The 14,388-nt window shown below is 49.3% G+C and overlaps 2 protein-coding genes across 2 annotated transcripts in view; one reads left to right on the top strand and one right to left on the bottom strand.

The window, feature by feature from the left end:
- Positions 1–14,388, bottom strand: part of Kcnip1 (potassium voltage-gated channel interacting protein 1) — a 380,756-nt gene that overhangs the window by 336,742 nt on the left and 29,626 nt on the right. The gene's annotated exons all lie outside the window — the stretch shown is intronic.
- Kcnmb1 (potassium calcium-activated channel subfamily M regulatory beta subunit 1) lies at positions 1,523–9,303 on the top strand. Its single transcript, XM_057774257.1, has 4 exons — positions 1,523–1,555; positions 2,872–3,010; positions 4,304–4,475; positions 8,391–9,303. The coding sequence occupies exons 2-4, from the start codon at positions 2,877–2,879 to the stop codon at positions 8,655–8,657; spliced, it is 573 nt and encodes a 190-aa protein (XP_057630240.1). The 5' UTR covers positions 1,523–1,555; positions 2,872–2,876; the 3' UTR covers positions 8,658–9,303.

Here is a 14,388-nt window from a genome sequence, read left to right on the forward strand (position 1 = left end):
TAGGCCCATGAAACAGATGATCAACTCTCTTGTTAGAGTCATTGAGAAAAGGGGGATGGGATGGTGCTTGCCACCAGAGCATCAAAGAGCCCTGAGTGACAGCTTTCCTTCTGGGCCCCAGGTCACCTCATCATCATCAGGCAGCAGGCTTCTGTGAGAAGTGAGAGCACTCACTGGGCAGGAACATCTCAGCTGCACACACTGAGCTGGGGCTGGGGACACCAAAGGTGACCTCCAGAACTTCAGGTGGCTGGGAACATATCATCACAGGTACAAATGTAGTACTGGAGCAGCCTCTTGGTGGGCAGGGATGGCTGGGATGTGCCACTGGGAGGGCTAGCTTCTAATTCGGATCTGCACATCAACTAGAGAAACTTCCAACTAGCCATCAAGTCTGCAGACCTCAGTTCCATGCAGATGCATATCAGGGCATCACGGTGTGTGTGTGTGTGTGTGTGTGTGTGTGTGTGTGCGTGTGTGTGGCTTGTTTTTCTTGCTTTTTCAACTTTACTTTTTTAAAAAATAGTTTTCAAGTCAGAGTTTCTTTGTGTAGTCTTGGCTATTCTGAAACTAGTTCTGTAGATCAGGCTGGTTTCGAACTCACAGAGACCCACCCGCCTGCTTCTGCCTCCCTAGTGCTGGGATGAAAGGCATGTGCCATCACTGCCTGGCTCTCAACTTTTAACTCCAGTCTTTATTCGTGAGCACCTGGGGTGCAGAAGCAGGTCTGCTCCCAGTACCGATGTTCTGTTGTCTTTTGGGTTGCAACAAGTGTCTGCCTATGAGACAAAGGTGGTCTATAGGAGATTCCCAACACGGCACTGACCCTGGATCTGGATAGTTGGCTGGAAGCAGCCAGGGGGCTCCCTACTCCCAGCCTCAGTGCCAGTGGTCCTTAAAAGGTGGGGTGTCCTCCCGTCTCTGGATTCCTCCATCTCTAACTGCACCACAATCCTGAACAAAGTTAAGTTTTCAAAATGTTAATGATAGACGTGAGAAAAACGGAGGCCCAGAGAGGTGTGCTGACTTATTCAGAGTCACACAGGATGTCAATGACAAAGGCAGGGAAGTTTTGGCTACTCTGGGTTGGATAGATCAGAGTTAGTGAGAAGCCCAACCCCTATACCTCCCTCCCCTGCACCACACGAGGAAGATCGTTTCCTGTTCCTGGACTCCCTGCTAGCCAGAGAGATGGAAGATGGAGCGTAGAAGAAACATTTCTGTATATATAAGGATGGGTCTTGGTGAGGGGGGCAATGGGTTTCGCTGCTTGACATCTGTTTCCCAGGAGACTCAGGGAAACGCAGGGGCAGAGTCCCCAGCAGCAGCTGAGGGCTTCAGGGCTCTGTACCTGCTTGTGGAGTTTTTGTCCCGGAGGCAAGCTGTGTGCTCAGACCTGACCATGTTTGGGCATGGAGGCTCGACCCAGCCGGGACTGAAGACTGCTTCCCTGGAGACCAACTGGGAGACCAAACTTCCTGCTAAAGCCTGACTTGGGGTGGGGGCGGGGGACCGGGTGGAGAGAAACCATCTGCCAGTGGAGACCCAGTGAACTGTGAGTACTGCATCCCAGAGAGTTTACAAGGGCTTCTGGAAGCTGGAACTGAGGGGCGATGGTGGGAGACAGAGGGCAGCCTGCAATGGCATGGTTAGGGAGGTAGAAACCCCTACCTCCTCTGATGCCCTTCTGAGTTCTGGCACCAGAGGACCTGGCATGTTGACTCAGGTCTGAGAGTCACTTCAGTGGCCAGCTCGGGGACCAGGAGCAGTCTGGTCACTTGTCATAAGTAGAGGGACAACAGATAGGCCTGGCAAAGTGCCCCATGCTTTTTTGACTCCCCAGTTAATGGCAGCTACTGTTTATGGAGGGTTCCACTGTGGCAAATTTGTGACGCTCAACAGTATTGGTAGGTCGCACTGGAACTCTGAGGTGGGTACCATTTTTCTTGTTTTTACAGTCACGCGGTTGCTAAGCAGTGAAGCCAGGACTTGATCTCATGTCTGATGACCTCAGACCCTCTCTTCTCTACAACCCCCCCCAAATAAACTCTATCCTCAGTCCTTCTAAGGAAGAGTCTATCACCCCAATGGTTAAGCCACACAAGGCTCTTCTTTAACTCTTTCCCAATGTTCCTAAATCCAGCCCAGATCTAGGGTGAATTTTCTCCATAGAAAGTTCCATCTAAGGTGTCCTGAGACACACTTAGCATCTCACAGCTGGGACAGTCTCCCTACACTCTAATGGAAATCCTTTTCTTTTTAATCACTGAAACATTTCTTCCTGTCTAGGCCATGTGGGACATCAAAGGTCCGCATCCTCCTTCCTGTTGGAGATTCTCCTTAAGCTTACAGAATCCCAGATCCCCACCTATATTTTACATTTAAACAGAATCCATGGTTGAGCACAGGAGCTGGTGTTTCTTTTAGAACTCACTCCAGAAGGCTGGTGAGCCATCAGGACATTGCAGGTGGTGGCTGTGGGGCCAAGTCACAGGGTTGGACCCCGCTAAAACAGGTGCTTCCCTTTCCTGCCCTTCTGAACTCCCACACTCTAACCTTAATGCCTGGACGTCTCAGAGGGCTCACTGGAAGAAGTCACCACGAGGAATCCCTGACAAGTATGCCCAGTTTTCCAGAGAGATAATTGGTGATAATGGGTTCTGAGTTGTGAAAACCTAATCACTGGCTGTTAGCAGACGGCCTGGGGCCAGGGTGGGGCCTGCACCACAGGGTGCTGCCCTGTGGAAGTTGCCAAGCTCCGCACAGAATAAGAGCGATGCTGGTGTTGGATCGCATCCCTCTCACCCGACCTGCCTTCTATTCTCATTTCTCTTTGCCTTCCGCGGTGCCAAAAATGACTGCTGCCCCCAGTGGCTATGGGGAAGAAGCTGGTGATGGCCCAGAAGCGCGGAGAGACGCGAGCCCTCTGCCTGGGGGTGACAATGGTAGTGTGTGCTGCCATCACCTACTATATCCTGGGTACCACGGTGCTGCCTCTCTACCAGAAAAGGTAGGAACCTCCCCTCTGCCTGGAGGAACCCCAGCCTTTTCTACCTGCTCTACCTTTGACCCTTCTCAGCAAGCTGGACAGGCAGGGCAGTTCGCATCCTTCAACTTAATAGGTTCCAGTGCTGGAGAAGCAGAAAAGTAAGTGCCTTGCTGGTCCAGGACCTGGTGGTGACAGCCACAGGGTACAACTCTCCAGTGAGAGTGTGCCACATGGGGGAGAATGATCACGGCAGACTGGCAGCAGTCTGCACACATGACTCCGAGATGGACTCCCACTTTGCGGGGCACCCCTCTACTTGCCTGGATTTTTCTAATAAGTAGGGAGTTTCTCTACTCAACTGACATCTGGTCCCCCAAACTCTAGGCAGGAATCTTGGAGAGTGCTCCATGCCCTTGCACCCCACTCCTTGGCATGTCATCCCTCCAGCTTTTAAAGAAGAGCTGTGAAGTCCCTGAGTGCTCTCTCAGCCCAGTCCTGGCTGAGGAGGCTTCTGGGCATACTCTGGCTGCTGACAACCCTCTCCTGTCTGGCAGCGGGTCTCCCACAGGATACAGACAGCTAAGTCACAATCCATTCGCTTAGGCATTGAAGAGCCTATTGACCTCCCCTGGGCCTGCTGTGTGTTCCTGCTTTACAATGTCACCACTGTCGGGCCAGGCCTGAGTGCCACCCAAATGAGGGGCTGCTGAGCAGGCTTGTGCCTCTTCAGCGCTGTGCTGCCGCCCTCCAGCCCCAACCATATCAAGCCCCTGATACAGTTTTTTAGGGGAAAGGGCAGAGATTCTGGAGCCCCTCAGTCCTTGCCTCAGGTGTTGTGCTTTCCCCGAAAAAGTCACCTATCCCATCTGAGGTTTTCATCTACACCTGTGACTAGGAGATGATATGGGGAAGAGGGTCTCAGACTTGGTCTCTCTTCACAGTCCCGTGATGAGTATGTTAAACAATGCCAGAGCGCGGGTCCAAGCTCCTGAGATATTCTGCCTTGCTTTCTCTAGAATGGGATTCAGTCATGGGGATCTTTTTAAAAAGTTCTTAGGCATGGGGTGGGTAGCAAGGGCAGAGAACCATTATGTAGAAAAAAAATCCCAAGAGCCAACTCGTCTGAAATCGTTGTGATTCACGCCAGAGTCCAGGACTCTGGGGCCATGGACCTAGACAGCGTTACATGCTCATGGCATGATGAAGGTGCCAGCCCCTGGGCCTTTCCAAAGACTCTAAGGGAACAGGGATTCCCAGTGGGCATGTGTCACCCTAGTTCTAAGGTGTGTGTTTGTGTGTGTGTTGTCTCCCCAGTGTGTGGACCCAAGAATCTACCTGTCATCTGATTGAAGCCAACGTCAAGGACCACGATGAGCTGGAGGGCAAGAAGGTGCCCCGGTACCCATGCCTTTGGGTCAACGTATCAGTTGTGGGCCAGTGGGCCATGTTGTATCACACAGAGGACACTCGGGACCAAAACCAACAGGTAACGAATGGGGACTGGGTACTAGCCCCGACAGATCTGTGAGCTTGTCCCCAGCTGCCCATGTTTCTTCTTTTTTTTTTATTTATTAAATATTTCTGTCTTCTCCCCGCCACCACCTCCCATTTCCCTCCCCCTCCCCCATCAAATCCCCCTCCCTCATCATCCCTAAGAGTAATCCGGGTTCCCTGCCCTGTGGGAAGTCCAAGGACCACCCACCTCCATCCAGGTCCAGTAAGGTGAGCATCCAAACTGCCTAGGCTCCCACAACGCCAGTATGTGCAGTAGGATCAAAGACCCATTGCCATTGTTCTTGAGTTCTCAGTAGTCCTCATTGTCCATTATGTTCAGCAAGTCCGGTTTTATCCCATGCTTTTTCAGACCCAGGCCAGCTGGCCTTGGTGAGTTCCTGATAGAACATCCCCATTGTCTCAGTATGTGGGTGCACCCCTAAAAGCCAAGATATATTAACCCACTTGAATGGGGTCTTCTGGCTGGCATGAGAAGTCAGCCTTGGATCCTCAGGGTTGGAATCAGACAGATGTGGGTGGTTTGAATTTGCCCCTCATTGACAGCTGGGGGAAGGTCACTGAGGCCCTGTGGGTCCCAGTTTCCACCCTTGTTGGTGGGTGCTAATGCCATACCCAGAACTGCTGCACTAAAGTTCAGTGCTGTATGCAAATGTGCAAAGCCCCGTGCTGACAAGTGGAGGGCCCCCAGAGAGGGGACGCAGTCACTAGAAGTCACTTCTTCCACCAACCGAGTCCAACAGTGGAGCTGAATAAATCCCAGGGCCGCCTTGGAGCCTGGATTACAGCAACTCCCATAACAAACATTTAAGAGAGTTTCCCTCAAACCTGTAGCCCCATCACCACCACAACCCTCTCTACTGAACAGACAAGTTGGTCCCCTTCCCTCCCTTCCTTTCTTTCACGTCCCTGTTCATTCAACAACCACTGAGCCTGCACATATCAGGCTCATGGGTCTCAAGAGGAGAGATCATATGTAGGAACATTAATTGAGTGTGTGTTGTGTGTGTGGGGTTTTGTGTGTGTGTGAGGGGTGGGGTGCCACAGAGAGCGGCAGAGAGAAATGGGGCTCAAGGAAGTGGGTGATTTTTTTAGCTGGCAGTGAGAACCGGAACAGAGTAGTGATGGATCAGACTTTTCAAAATAGGCAGATCCTGTAGTGACAGAAACAGGGAGGAGGGAGGCCCAGCAGAGGTGGGACTAGCATGGGCATAGTGGAGAAGGCTAGGCAAAGGAAGTGATTGGAAGACTGATTCCACAAATGCCACCTGATGGAGTGGGACATGTGGCCAGGAGTGGCTGAAAGGGACTAAGGTCTGTTTCCTGAGAACCTCTCCTGTATAACTATTAAATTAATATTAGCATATATTTGGGCATCTCAATTTTGATTATGTATGAGAACCATCTAGACTTAAAAGAAGTCAGAGTTCTATACCAGACCAGCTGAGACAGAACCCCTGAGTATAATCAGTTGGAGGAGCTCCCCAGATGATCTAAGGTTGGATGTTATTGCTATAAGCTACTTCAGGCCCAAGGTCACCGTTCAAGAGATCCTGGAAAGACAGCCAGAAGCCATGTAGGGTCAGCTACCGGCACAGAAGCTAGGGGTGGCAGCGCATAGAGGCCAGACTTGTGGCCATTGTTAGCATGACTCTATGGGACAAGAACCCGGAGCCCCATCAGGATTAGCTTCTACCAATGTTTCCTGCTGTCTCTTTGGCATCTTTAGAAACTCTAATTTATTCCAGGAGTGAGAAAAACATTTTCAAAGATGAGAAACTGTGGCTATGGCACCATTCTCCTGACACATTGGATTAAGGCTGCCAGCCCAGAGGAGCCAGAAGTTAGTCTAGACCCTGCTTGGATTGTGAACAGTGTGTATGACTTCTTTTCCAGTGAGGAAAGGAGGGGCTTGTTAAACCATAGCACCCACAAACCACAACTAGAGAGTGGAGAGCAGCCTGCCCTGCTGGCACGGTCAGGCACATTTCACTCTCGGGTCCAGCATCAGGATGCGGGACTGGCTGATGCTCCGGGTTGATAACAAGCCTCTGGACATGCTAGGCTCTCTCATTCCTCCTCACAACCTGCTCTGTCTCCTTCCCTGAATCTCAGTCAAAGGAGAAGGGGCTCTTTGCAGTCCACGCTAACAAAAGTGAAGCCTCAGATTAGAGGCAGGGATGCATCATTTCAGCTCAGGGAGAGAACTCAGAGAAGGTTGTACCAGGGCAGGCAGAATGGGGTAAAAGGTCCCAGGTCTTGCCTTGGCCTGGAGAGGAAACTGCTGGTGAGGGTCATGACAAACACATCAAGAGTGTAGAACCTGGAGGAACTGCAAGCAGGCAAAAGGTGCTGCAGTTACTCTAATTCATAGGTAAGGCAACAATATTATTATTATTATTATTATTATTATTAATTCTTCCACTTTTTGAGCTTATAAGATGTGGACTCTCACTAAGTGCTTTACATAAGTTTCCTAGTTTAATCCCTAGGGATGTTCTCGGCAGACACCACTAAAAATGACTTCACAAGGTTTAAGAGATTGTACCAGTTGCCAAGGTCACACAGCTTGGAAGCTGTGGTTGAACCTGGGCCTATCTGGCTCTACAAAGAAATCCGTGCTCAGTGGGCAAGGTTAGCCAGTGACAGTCCTGCTTCTAAACACCCTGCAGTGCCCAGCACCTCTGAGGGCCAGATTCTCTGGAAGTTTCAGCTCTCCCTGGCTCACTGGGGACTTGTGCCTGCTTGCAGCTCCCCTATCTGACATTAGCAACACACTGAAGCATCTCCACGCTGCTGGACCAGGTGCCCACAGAGCATGCGGCTTGGGAGGTAAGGGTCCTAGAGAAGATGCTAACTTAACACTTGTCCCTTGGGCCTCAGGTTTACATATTTGACCTTGGATATGACTTTACTAGAACATGGTCCTCAAACTTTCAACTTCCCCCGAGCCTGTACCCCATAGGGTAGGAGCTTATGCTGAAGGGCACCCCAGAAGTATTCTTCTGCAGGTCTGTAGAGAGGTCCATCCTTGCAAAGTATCTCTTGAGGTTCATCCAGGCAGCATCCAGTCCTTCTGGCACGGGAAGATAAAAGCCAGGTCTCCACGCTGGGCTGTCTCTGCAGCTGGGTCTCATCATCTCAACAGGCCAGAAGGTTCCTAATAGCAACCATCAGTGCCAGAGCTTAACTGTGTGCTGTGCTCTGCCTGCCTGGAGCTCTTTTTTGCACTTTCTCTCTTTCCTTTGGAGTCTGTCACAGAGCCACTTGCCAACATATTTTCTTTGGTTCACACAGGATTAGACTTCAAAGAGTCTTCTGCTTGGATCTTAGCCAGGGTGTTGAAATCCTGGGAGTTTGCAGTAAAATAGGGTTTTCTGGCTTCGCTGGATGTGTTGGTGGATGGCGTAGTGTCTCTGGTCCATAGGAGTGATGACTTCCCTTCTGGATGTAGCTGGCTCACTCCCTTCCACCAGGCCTTGACGCTACCTGCCTAGTTTCACTCCTTGCTGTTACCTGCGCGAGCTCACTTATAGAAACCCCTTGTCCCTGGACTTGTGTTAAGTCATGATTCTCTAGACCATCACTGTAACACTATTGATCCATCTCAGTAATGAAATCATAAAGGGTCAGAGAGGATGAACAATTTGCCTACGATTTCATAGCAAACAGAACCAGAACTCCAATTGAGCCCTGCATCCAACTGTGCTGAGTGGCTCCAAAGCCACCCCCACACACAGACACCAACCATGCTCTACAGGGGCTGACCCCCAAGTCCAAGCTTTTTGGTTTGTTTGGTTGGTTGTTTTCCTCATACCCTAGAGCCTCACCCTGAGCCTCTTCGAAGTGAGCATCTAAGAACCTAAGCATCCTTACTTTCCCCCCACAGTGTTCCTATATCCCTAGCAACCTGGACAACTACCAGATGGCCCTGGCTGATGTGGAGAAGGTCAGAGCCAATTTCCACGAGCACCAGGCTTTCTACTGCTTCTCTTCACCTCAAGTTGAGACCAGCGTTGTGTATCGGCGCCTCTATGGGCCCCAAACACTCCTCTTCTCCTTCTTCTGGCCCACCTTCCTGCTGACTGGTGGCCTCCTCATTATCGCCATGGTGAAACTCAACAGGTCCCTCTCCATCTTGGCCGCTCAGAGGTAGACCAATCCAGTCTGTGCCACAGCACGCGAGTCACCAGGGACAGCAGGGGTCATGGGCAGGGCTGCTCATCACTCTCTTCCTCTTGTCTCCTCCTTCGATGTCTTTGTGAAGTCTGAAGCCATTGGAGGACAAAGGGACAGCCAGTTACAACTCCTCTCTCCCTGTCCTCAATTAGTTCATGTCTGTTACCTGTTAGGCCAATATTCACCCCCCAAGATGGTGAATAGTGTCACCTCTGTTCCTAAGTTCTCTCTTAGTTCAAACGCCTGCCTATCGCACCCACAATGTTGTCCTTGGCCAAATCTTCTTTAAGTTGTCACCAAAACAAGACCTCTAATTTATAGGGCAACTGAATGTATTGCTTTTTGTCAAGGACATTAAGCCACACACAAATTATTCTAAAATTCAAAATAACTGCTGTCCTTTTATATCTACAGGGACTAGTTCTGAGACTCCCTCAGATGCCAAAATCCCCTTATATAACGTGGTGCAGTGTGTGTGTGTGTGTGTGTGTGTAACCTCTGCACACCTTCCTCGTGTCTCACATCATCTCTGGATGACTTATAACACCCACACCAATGTTAATGCTGCAAATGGCTTTCATTCTCCCTTGTTCAGGGAATAATGATGAGGAAGTGTCCATCCACGTTCACTACAGACACAATTTCCCCCCAAATATTTTCGATCTGCAGTTGATTGAATCCAATGGGGCAGAACCTGCTGATACAGAGTCCAAGAATATCCATTCACACAACAACACAAGTCTGCGAGGAAATAAACACAAACACATCAAATATTAACTGCGGCGTGGCGGCTGATTTTAATTTTCTTCCTTCCCTCCACCCATTTTTGTTATTTTCACCTTTGAGTAATAGGAAGATCATATGCTGTTTTGTTGACTTTAATCGGAAGAGCAATACAGAACTGCTATTTTGGAGAACGTTGGAAGGGAGCCACTCTCAGGGAGAGAGGGCAGGCTGGGAGGGGATGTTTCTCCTGTCAGAGTCGAGCTGAAAGACACAGTATTAGGTAGGCTCCCTGGACAGAAGAAAGGCTATTATTAGTAGGATGAGAATTTGCAGTCCATATAGCAGATGGATTCAACATGCCCCCTATGCACACGGGTGCTGGACACTTAACACATTTAACGTTAACGATACTTGAAGGTGATTAGGGTTAGAATAGGGCCCCCAAGATGGCATGGGCTTTAAAGGAACAGGAAGAGAGACCCGAGGTGTAGCATGTTGCTCCGTTGCCCCTTTGGATGCTCTCACAACATAGGTGTCTGGTAGGCGGGTGAACAGCACCATTATATCCTTGTATCCAATCCTATAATTCTGCCCGGGCTGCCCTGACATCCACGGTCGCCCTCCAGTTTCTTACCTGTGACCCTTCCTTTCAAGGACAAGCAGCTGTCATTACCCAGAGCATCTTGGTCTGGGGGTCAGCAACATCTTGGGAGTCCTCGGGAAAGTCCCCATTTGGATGCTGTGGTATAGTTTACGAGATGCTACCCCTGGGGGAGAGTCGCGAACGGCGAGGAGGGAATGTCTCTGTATTATTTCTCACAACTACATGTGAATCTACAATTACTCCCACATCCAAATCAACTCAAAAAGAGAAAGCAAGACCACCCCCACCCCCAAGCCTGCCTTGTCTGCAAGGTCCTTAGCTGTGGAACAGTTTCCTGCCCTTTCACTAAGGCTACCAGCCCAGACCAGTGAGTGCCTGACTAGAGGGCAGGCCTCAAGGTCCCCACCAGGGGAAGCAGGCCCCTGCTGCTGGGGTTGCAGTCTCTGCTTGTGATCTCCTGGACCTGCTCTCCCTGCCCCCTATTTCCCTTGGTCCCGGGCTCATTGGGGCCACCAGGAATCCCTGCATAGGTGCTGAGAAGTCCCATCTGGATGGGTGAGTGTGTGCTATCCTGGGGCGCACTGTCCCGGTAGAGAGCACAAACGCCCCCCCCCCCCAGCTCCTGCTGCAAGGCTTTCTTTCCTACACACCCGCCCCCCACCCCCACCCCCAAGCCTGCCTTGTCTGCAAGGTCCTTAGCTGTGGAACAGTTTCCTGCCCTTTCACTAAGGCTACCAACCCAGAGCAGTGAGGGCCTGACTAGAGGGCAGGCCTCAAGGTCCCCGCCAGGGAAAGCGGGCCCCCGCTGCTGGGGCTGCAGTCTCTGCTGTGATCTCCTGGACCTGCTCTGCCTGCGCCCTACTTCCCTTTGTCCCTGGCTCATTGGGGCATCCAGGAGTTCCTGTGTAGGTGCCGAGAAGTTTCATCGGGACGGGTGAGTGTGTGCTATCCTGGGGCGGACGGTCCCGGTAGAGAGCACAAACGCCCCTCCCCCAGCTCCTGCTGCAGGGCTTTCTCTCCTACACACCCGCCCCCACCCCCACCCCCAAGCCTGCCTTGTCTGCAAGGTCCTTAGCTGTGGAACAGTTTCCTGCCCTTTCACTAAGGCTACCAGCCCAGACCAGTGAGTGCCTGACTAGAGGGCAGGCCTCAAGGTCCCCACCAGGGGAAGCAGGCCCCTGCTGCTGGGGTTGCAGTCTCTGCTTGTGATCTCCTGGACCTGCTCTCCCTGCCCCCTATTTCCCTTGGTCCCGGGCTCATTGGGGCCACCAGGAATCCCTGCATAGGTGCTGAGAAGTCCCATCTGGATGGGTGAGTGTGTGCTATCCTGGGGCGCACTGTCCCGGTAGAGAGCACAAACGCCCCCCCCCCCCCCCCAGCTCCTGCTGCAAGGCTTTCTTTCCTACACACCCGCCCCCCACCCCCACCCCCAAGCCTGCCTTGTCTGCAAGGTCCTTAGCTGTGGAACAGTTTCCTGCCCTTTCACTAAGGCTACCAGCCCAGAGCAGTGAGTGCCTGACTAGAGGGCAGGCCTCAAGGTCCCCGCCAGGGAAAGCGGGCCCCTGCTGCTGGGGCTGCAGTCTCTGCTGTGATCTCCTGGACCTGCTCTGCCTGCACCCTACTTCCCTTTGTCCCTGGCTCATTGTGGCATCCAGGAGTTCCTGTGTAGGTGCCGAGAAGTTTCATCGGGACGGGTGAGTGTGTACTATCCTGGGGCGGACGGTCCCGGTAGAGAGCACAAACGCCCCTACACTAAGGCTACCCAACCAGAGCAGTGAGTGCCTGCCTAGCGGGCAGGCCTCAGCAACCCCCGAAAGGGAGTGCAGGCACCTCCAGCTTGTACTGCAGTGTCGCCTGTGTTCTACTCGACCCCGCCCGACCCCTTGCATTCGGCCTTCTTTACGCGGGTCATTGGAATACCACGCATCCATGTTTTGGTGTTGAGGAGTTCATCTGGAAGGGAACGGTTCCTGCCCCTACACTGAGGAGATACACCTAGAGAGTTAGTCACAGCAAAGACTGGTCCAAGACATCAGGCCTCTCCTGGCTCCATTTGAAGGAAAAGATGGGCAGGCGCCAATGCAAGAATTCCCCCAACAACTTGAAAGGCAACGTGACATCACCAGGATCCAGGAATACCGAAATGAGAAGTGTACACCCTAATCCAGAAGAATTAGAAGAATTCGACTCAAAAGTGAATTTTATGAAAATAATAGAGGACCTTAAACAGGAGGTGAAAAACTGCCACAACCAATTAGAGATTACAAACAAAAAGGTAGAGGAAATGAATAAATCTCTCAAAGATACCCAAGAAAACCAAGAGAAACAAGAAAAAGTAATCAAACAGGTAAGGGAAACGGTTCAAGACTTGAAGAATGAAGTGGAAGTAATAAAGAAAACACAAACCGAGGGAAGGATGGAGATGGAAAATTTGAATAAACGAACAGGAACTACAGAGACAAGTACCACCAACAGATTACAAGAGATAGAAGAAAGAATCTCAGACACTGAAGATACCATAGAGAAAATAAACACTCTCATCAAAGAAAACAGCATAACCAACAAATTCTCATCACAAAACATTCAGGAAATCTGGGACACAATAAAAAGACCAAACCTAAGAATAATAGGGATAGAAGAAGGAGAAGAAGTACAGCTCAATGGTCCAGAAAATATATTTAATAAAATTATAGAAGAAAACTTTCCCAACCTTAAGAAAGATATTCCTTTGAAGGTCCAAGAAGCATACAGAACACCAAATCGACTGGATCAAAAAAAAACATCTCCTCGTCATATAATAATCAAAACACAAAACATACAGAATAAAGAAAGAATATTAAGAGCTGCAAAGGAAAAAGGTCAAGTTACCTATAAAGGTAAACCTATCAGACTTACACCTGATTTCTCTATGGAAACCATGAAAGCCAGAAGGTCCTGGATAGATATACTGCAGAAACTACGAGACCATGGATGCAAGCCCAGACTACTATACCCAGCCAAGCTTTCATTCACTATAAATGGAGAAAACAAAATTTTCCAGGATAAAAACAAATTTAAACAATACGTAGCCACAAATCCAGCCCTTCAGAAAGTAATTGAAGGAAAATCACAAACCAAGGAGTCCAACAATGCCCACAATAACTCAGACATCTAATGACCCTTCACCAGCACAACTTGAAGAAGGGAAACACACAAACTCTACTACCAAAAGAAGGAAAGAAAGAAAGAAAGGAAAAATGACCGGAGTTAACAACCACTGGTCATTAATATCACTTAATATCAATGGACTCAACTCACCTATAAAGAGGCACAGGCTAAGAGATTGGATACGAAAACAGGATCCAACATTCTGTTGCTTACAAGAAACACACCTCAACCACAAAGACAGACATCTACTCAAAGTAAAGGGCTGGGAAAAGGTTTATCAAGCAAATGGACCTAAGAAACAAGCAGGTGTGGCCATACTAATTTCTAAGAAAGTTGACTTCAAACTAAAATCAATCAAAAGAGATGGAGATGGACATTTTTTACTCATAACAGGAACAATTCACCAGGATGAAGTCTCAATCCTGAATATCTATGCCCCTAATATAAAAGCACCCACTTATGTAAAAGAAACGTTACTAAAACTCAAGGCAGTCATCAAACCACACACACTAATAGTAGGAGATTTCAACACTCCTCTCTCACCAATGGACAGGTCAATCAGACAGAAACCTAACAGAGAAATAAGAGGATTAAGGGAGGTAATGAATCAAATGGACTTAACAGACATCTATAGAACATTCCACTCAAATAAGAAAGAATATACCTTCTTCTCTGCAGCTCATGGAACCTTCTCGAAAATAGACCACATACTCGGTAACAAAGCAAACTTACACAGTTACAAAAAAATATCGGTAACCACCTGTGTCTTATCAGATCACCATGGATTAAAGTTAGAATTCAACAACAATGCTATCCCCAGAAAGCCTATGAACTCATGGAAATTGGACAGTCAACTACTGAACCACACCTGGATCAAGGAAGAAATAAAGAAAGAAATTAAAGTCTTTCTTGAATTCAATGAAAACGAAGACTCAACATACTCAAACCTATGGGACACTATGAAAGCAGTGCTAAGAGGAAAGTTCATAGCATTAAGTGCCCACATAAAGAAAACGGAGAAAGCACACATTGGAGACCTAATAGCCCACCTTAAAGCTTTAGAAAGAAAAGAAGCAGACTCACCTAGGAGAAGTAGAAGACTGGAAATAATCAAATTGAGGGCTGAAATCAACAAAATAGAAACACAGAAAACAATCCAAAGAATCAATGAAACAAAAAGCTGGTTCTTGGAGAAAATCAATAAGATTGATAAACCCCTATCCAAACTAAT

This window comes from Chionomys nivalis, chromosome 7 (assembly GCF_950005125.1).
Source record: "Chionomys nivalis chromosome 7, mChiNiv1.1, whole genome shotgun sequence".
In the NCBI taxonomy this organism is placed as follows: Eukaryota; Metazoa; Chordata; class Mammalia; order Rodentia; family Cricetidae; genus Chionomys; species Chionomys nivalis.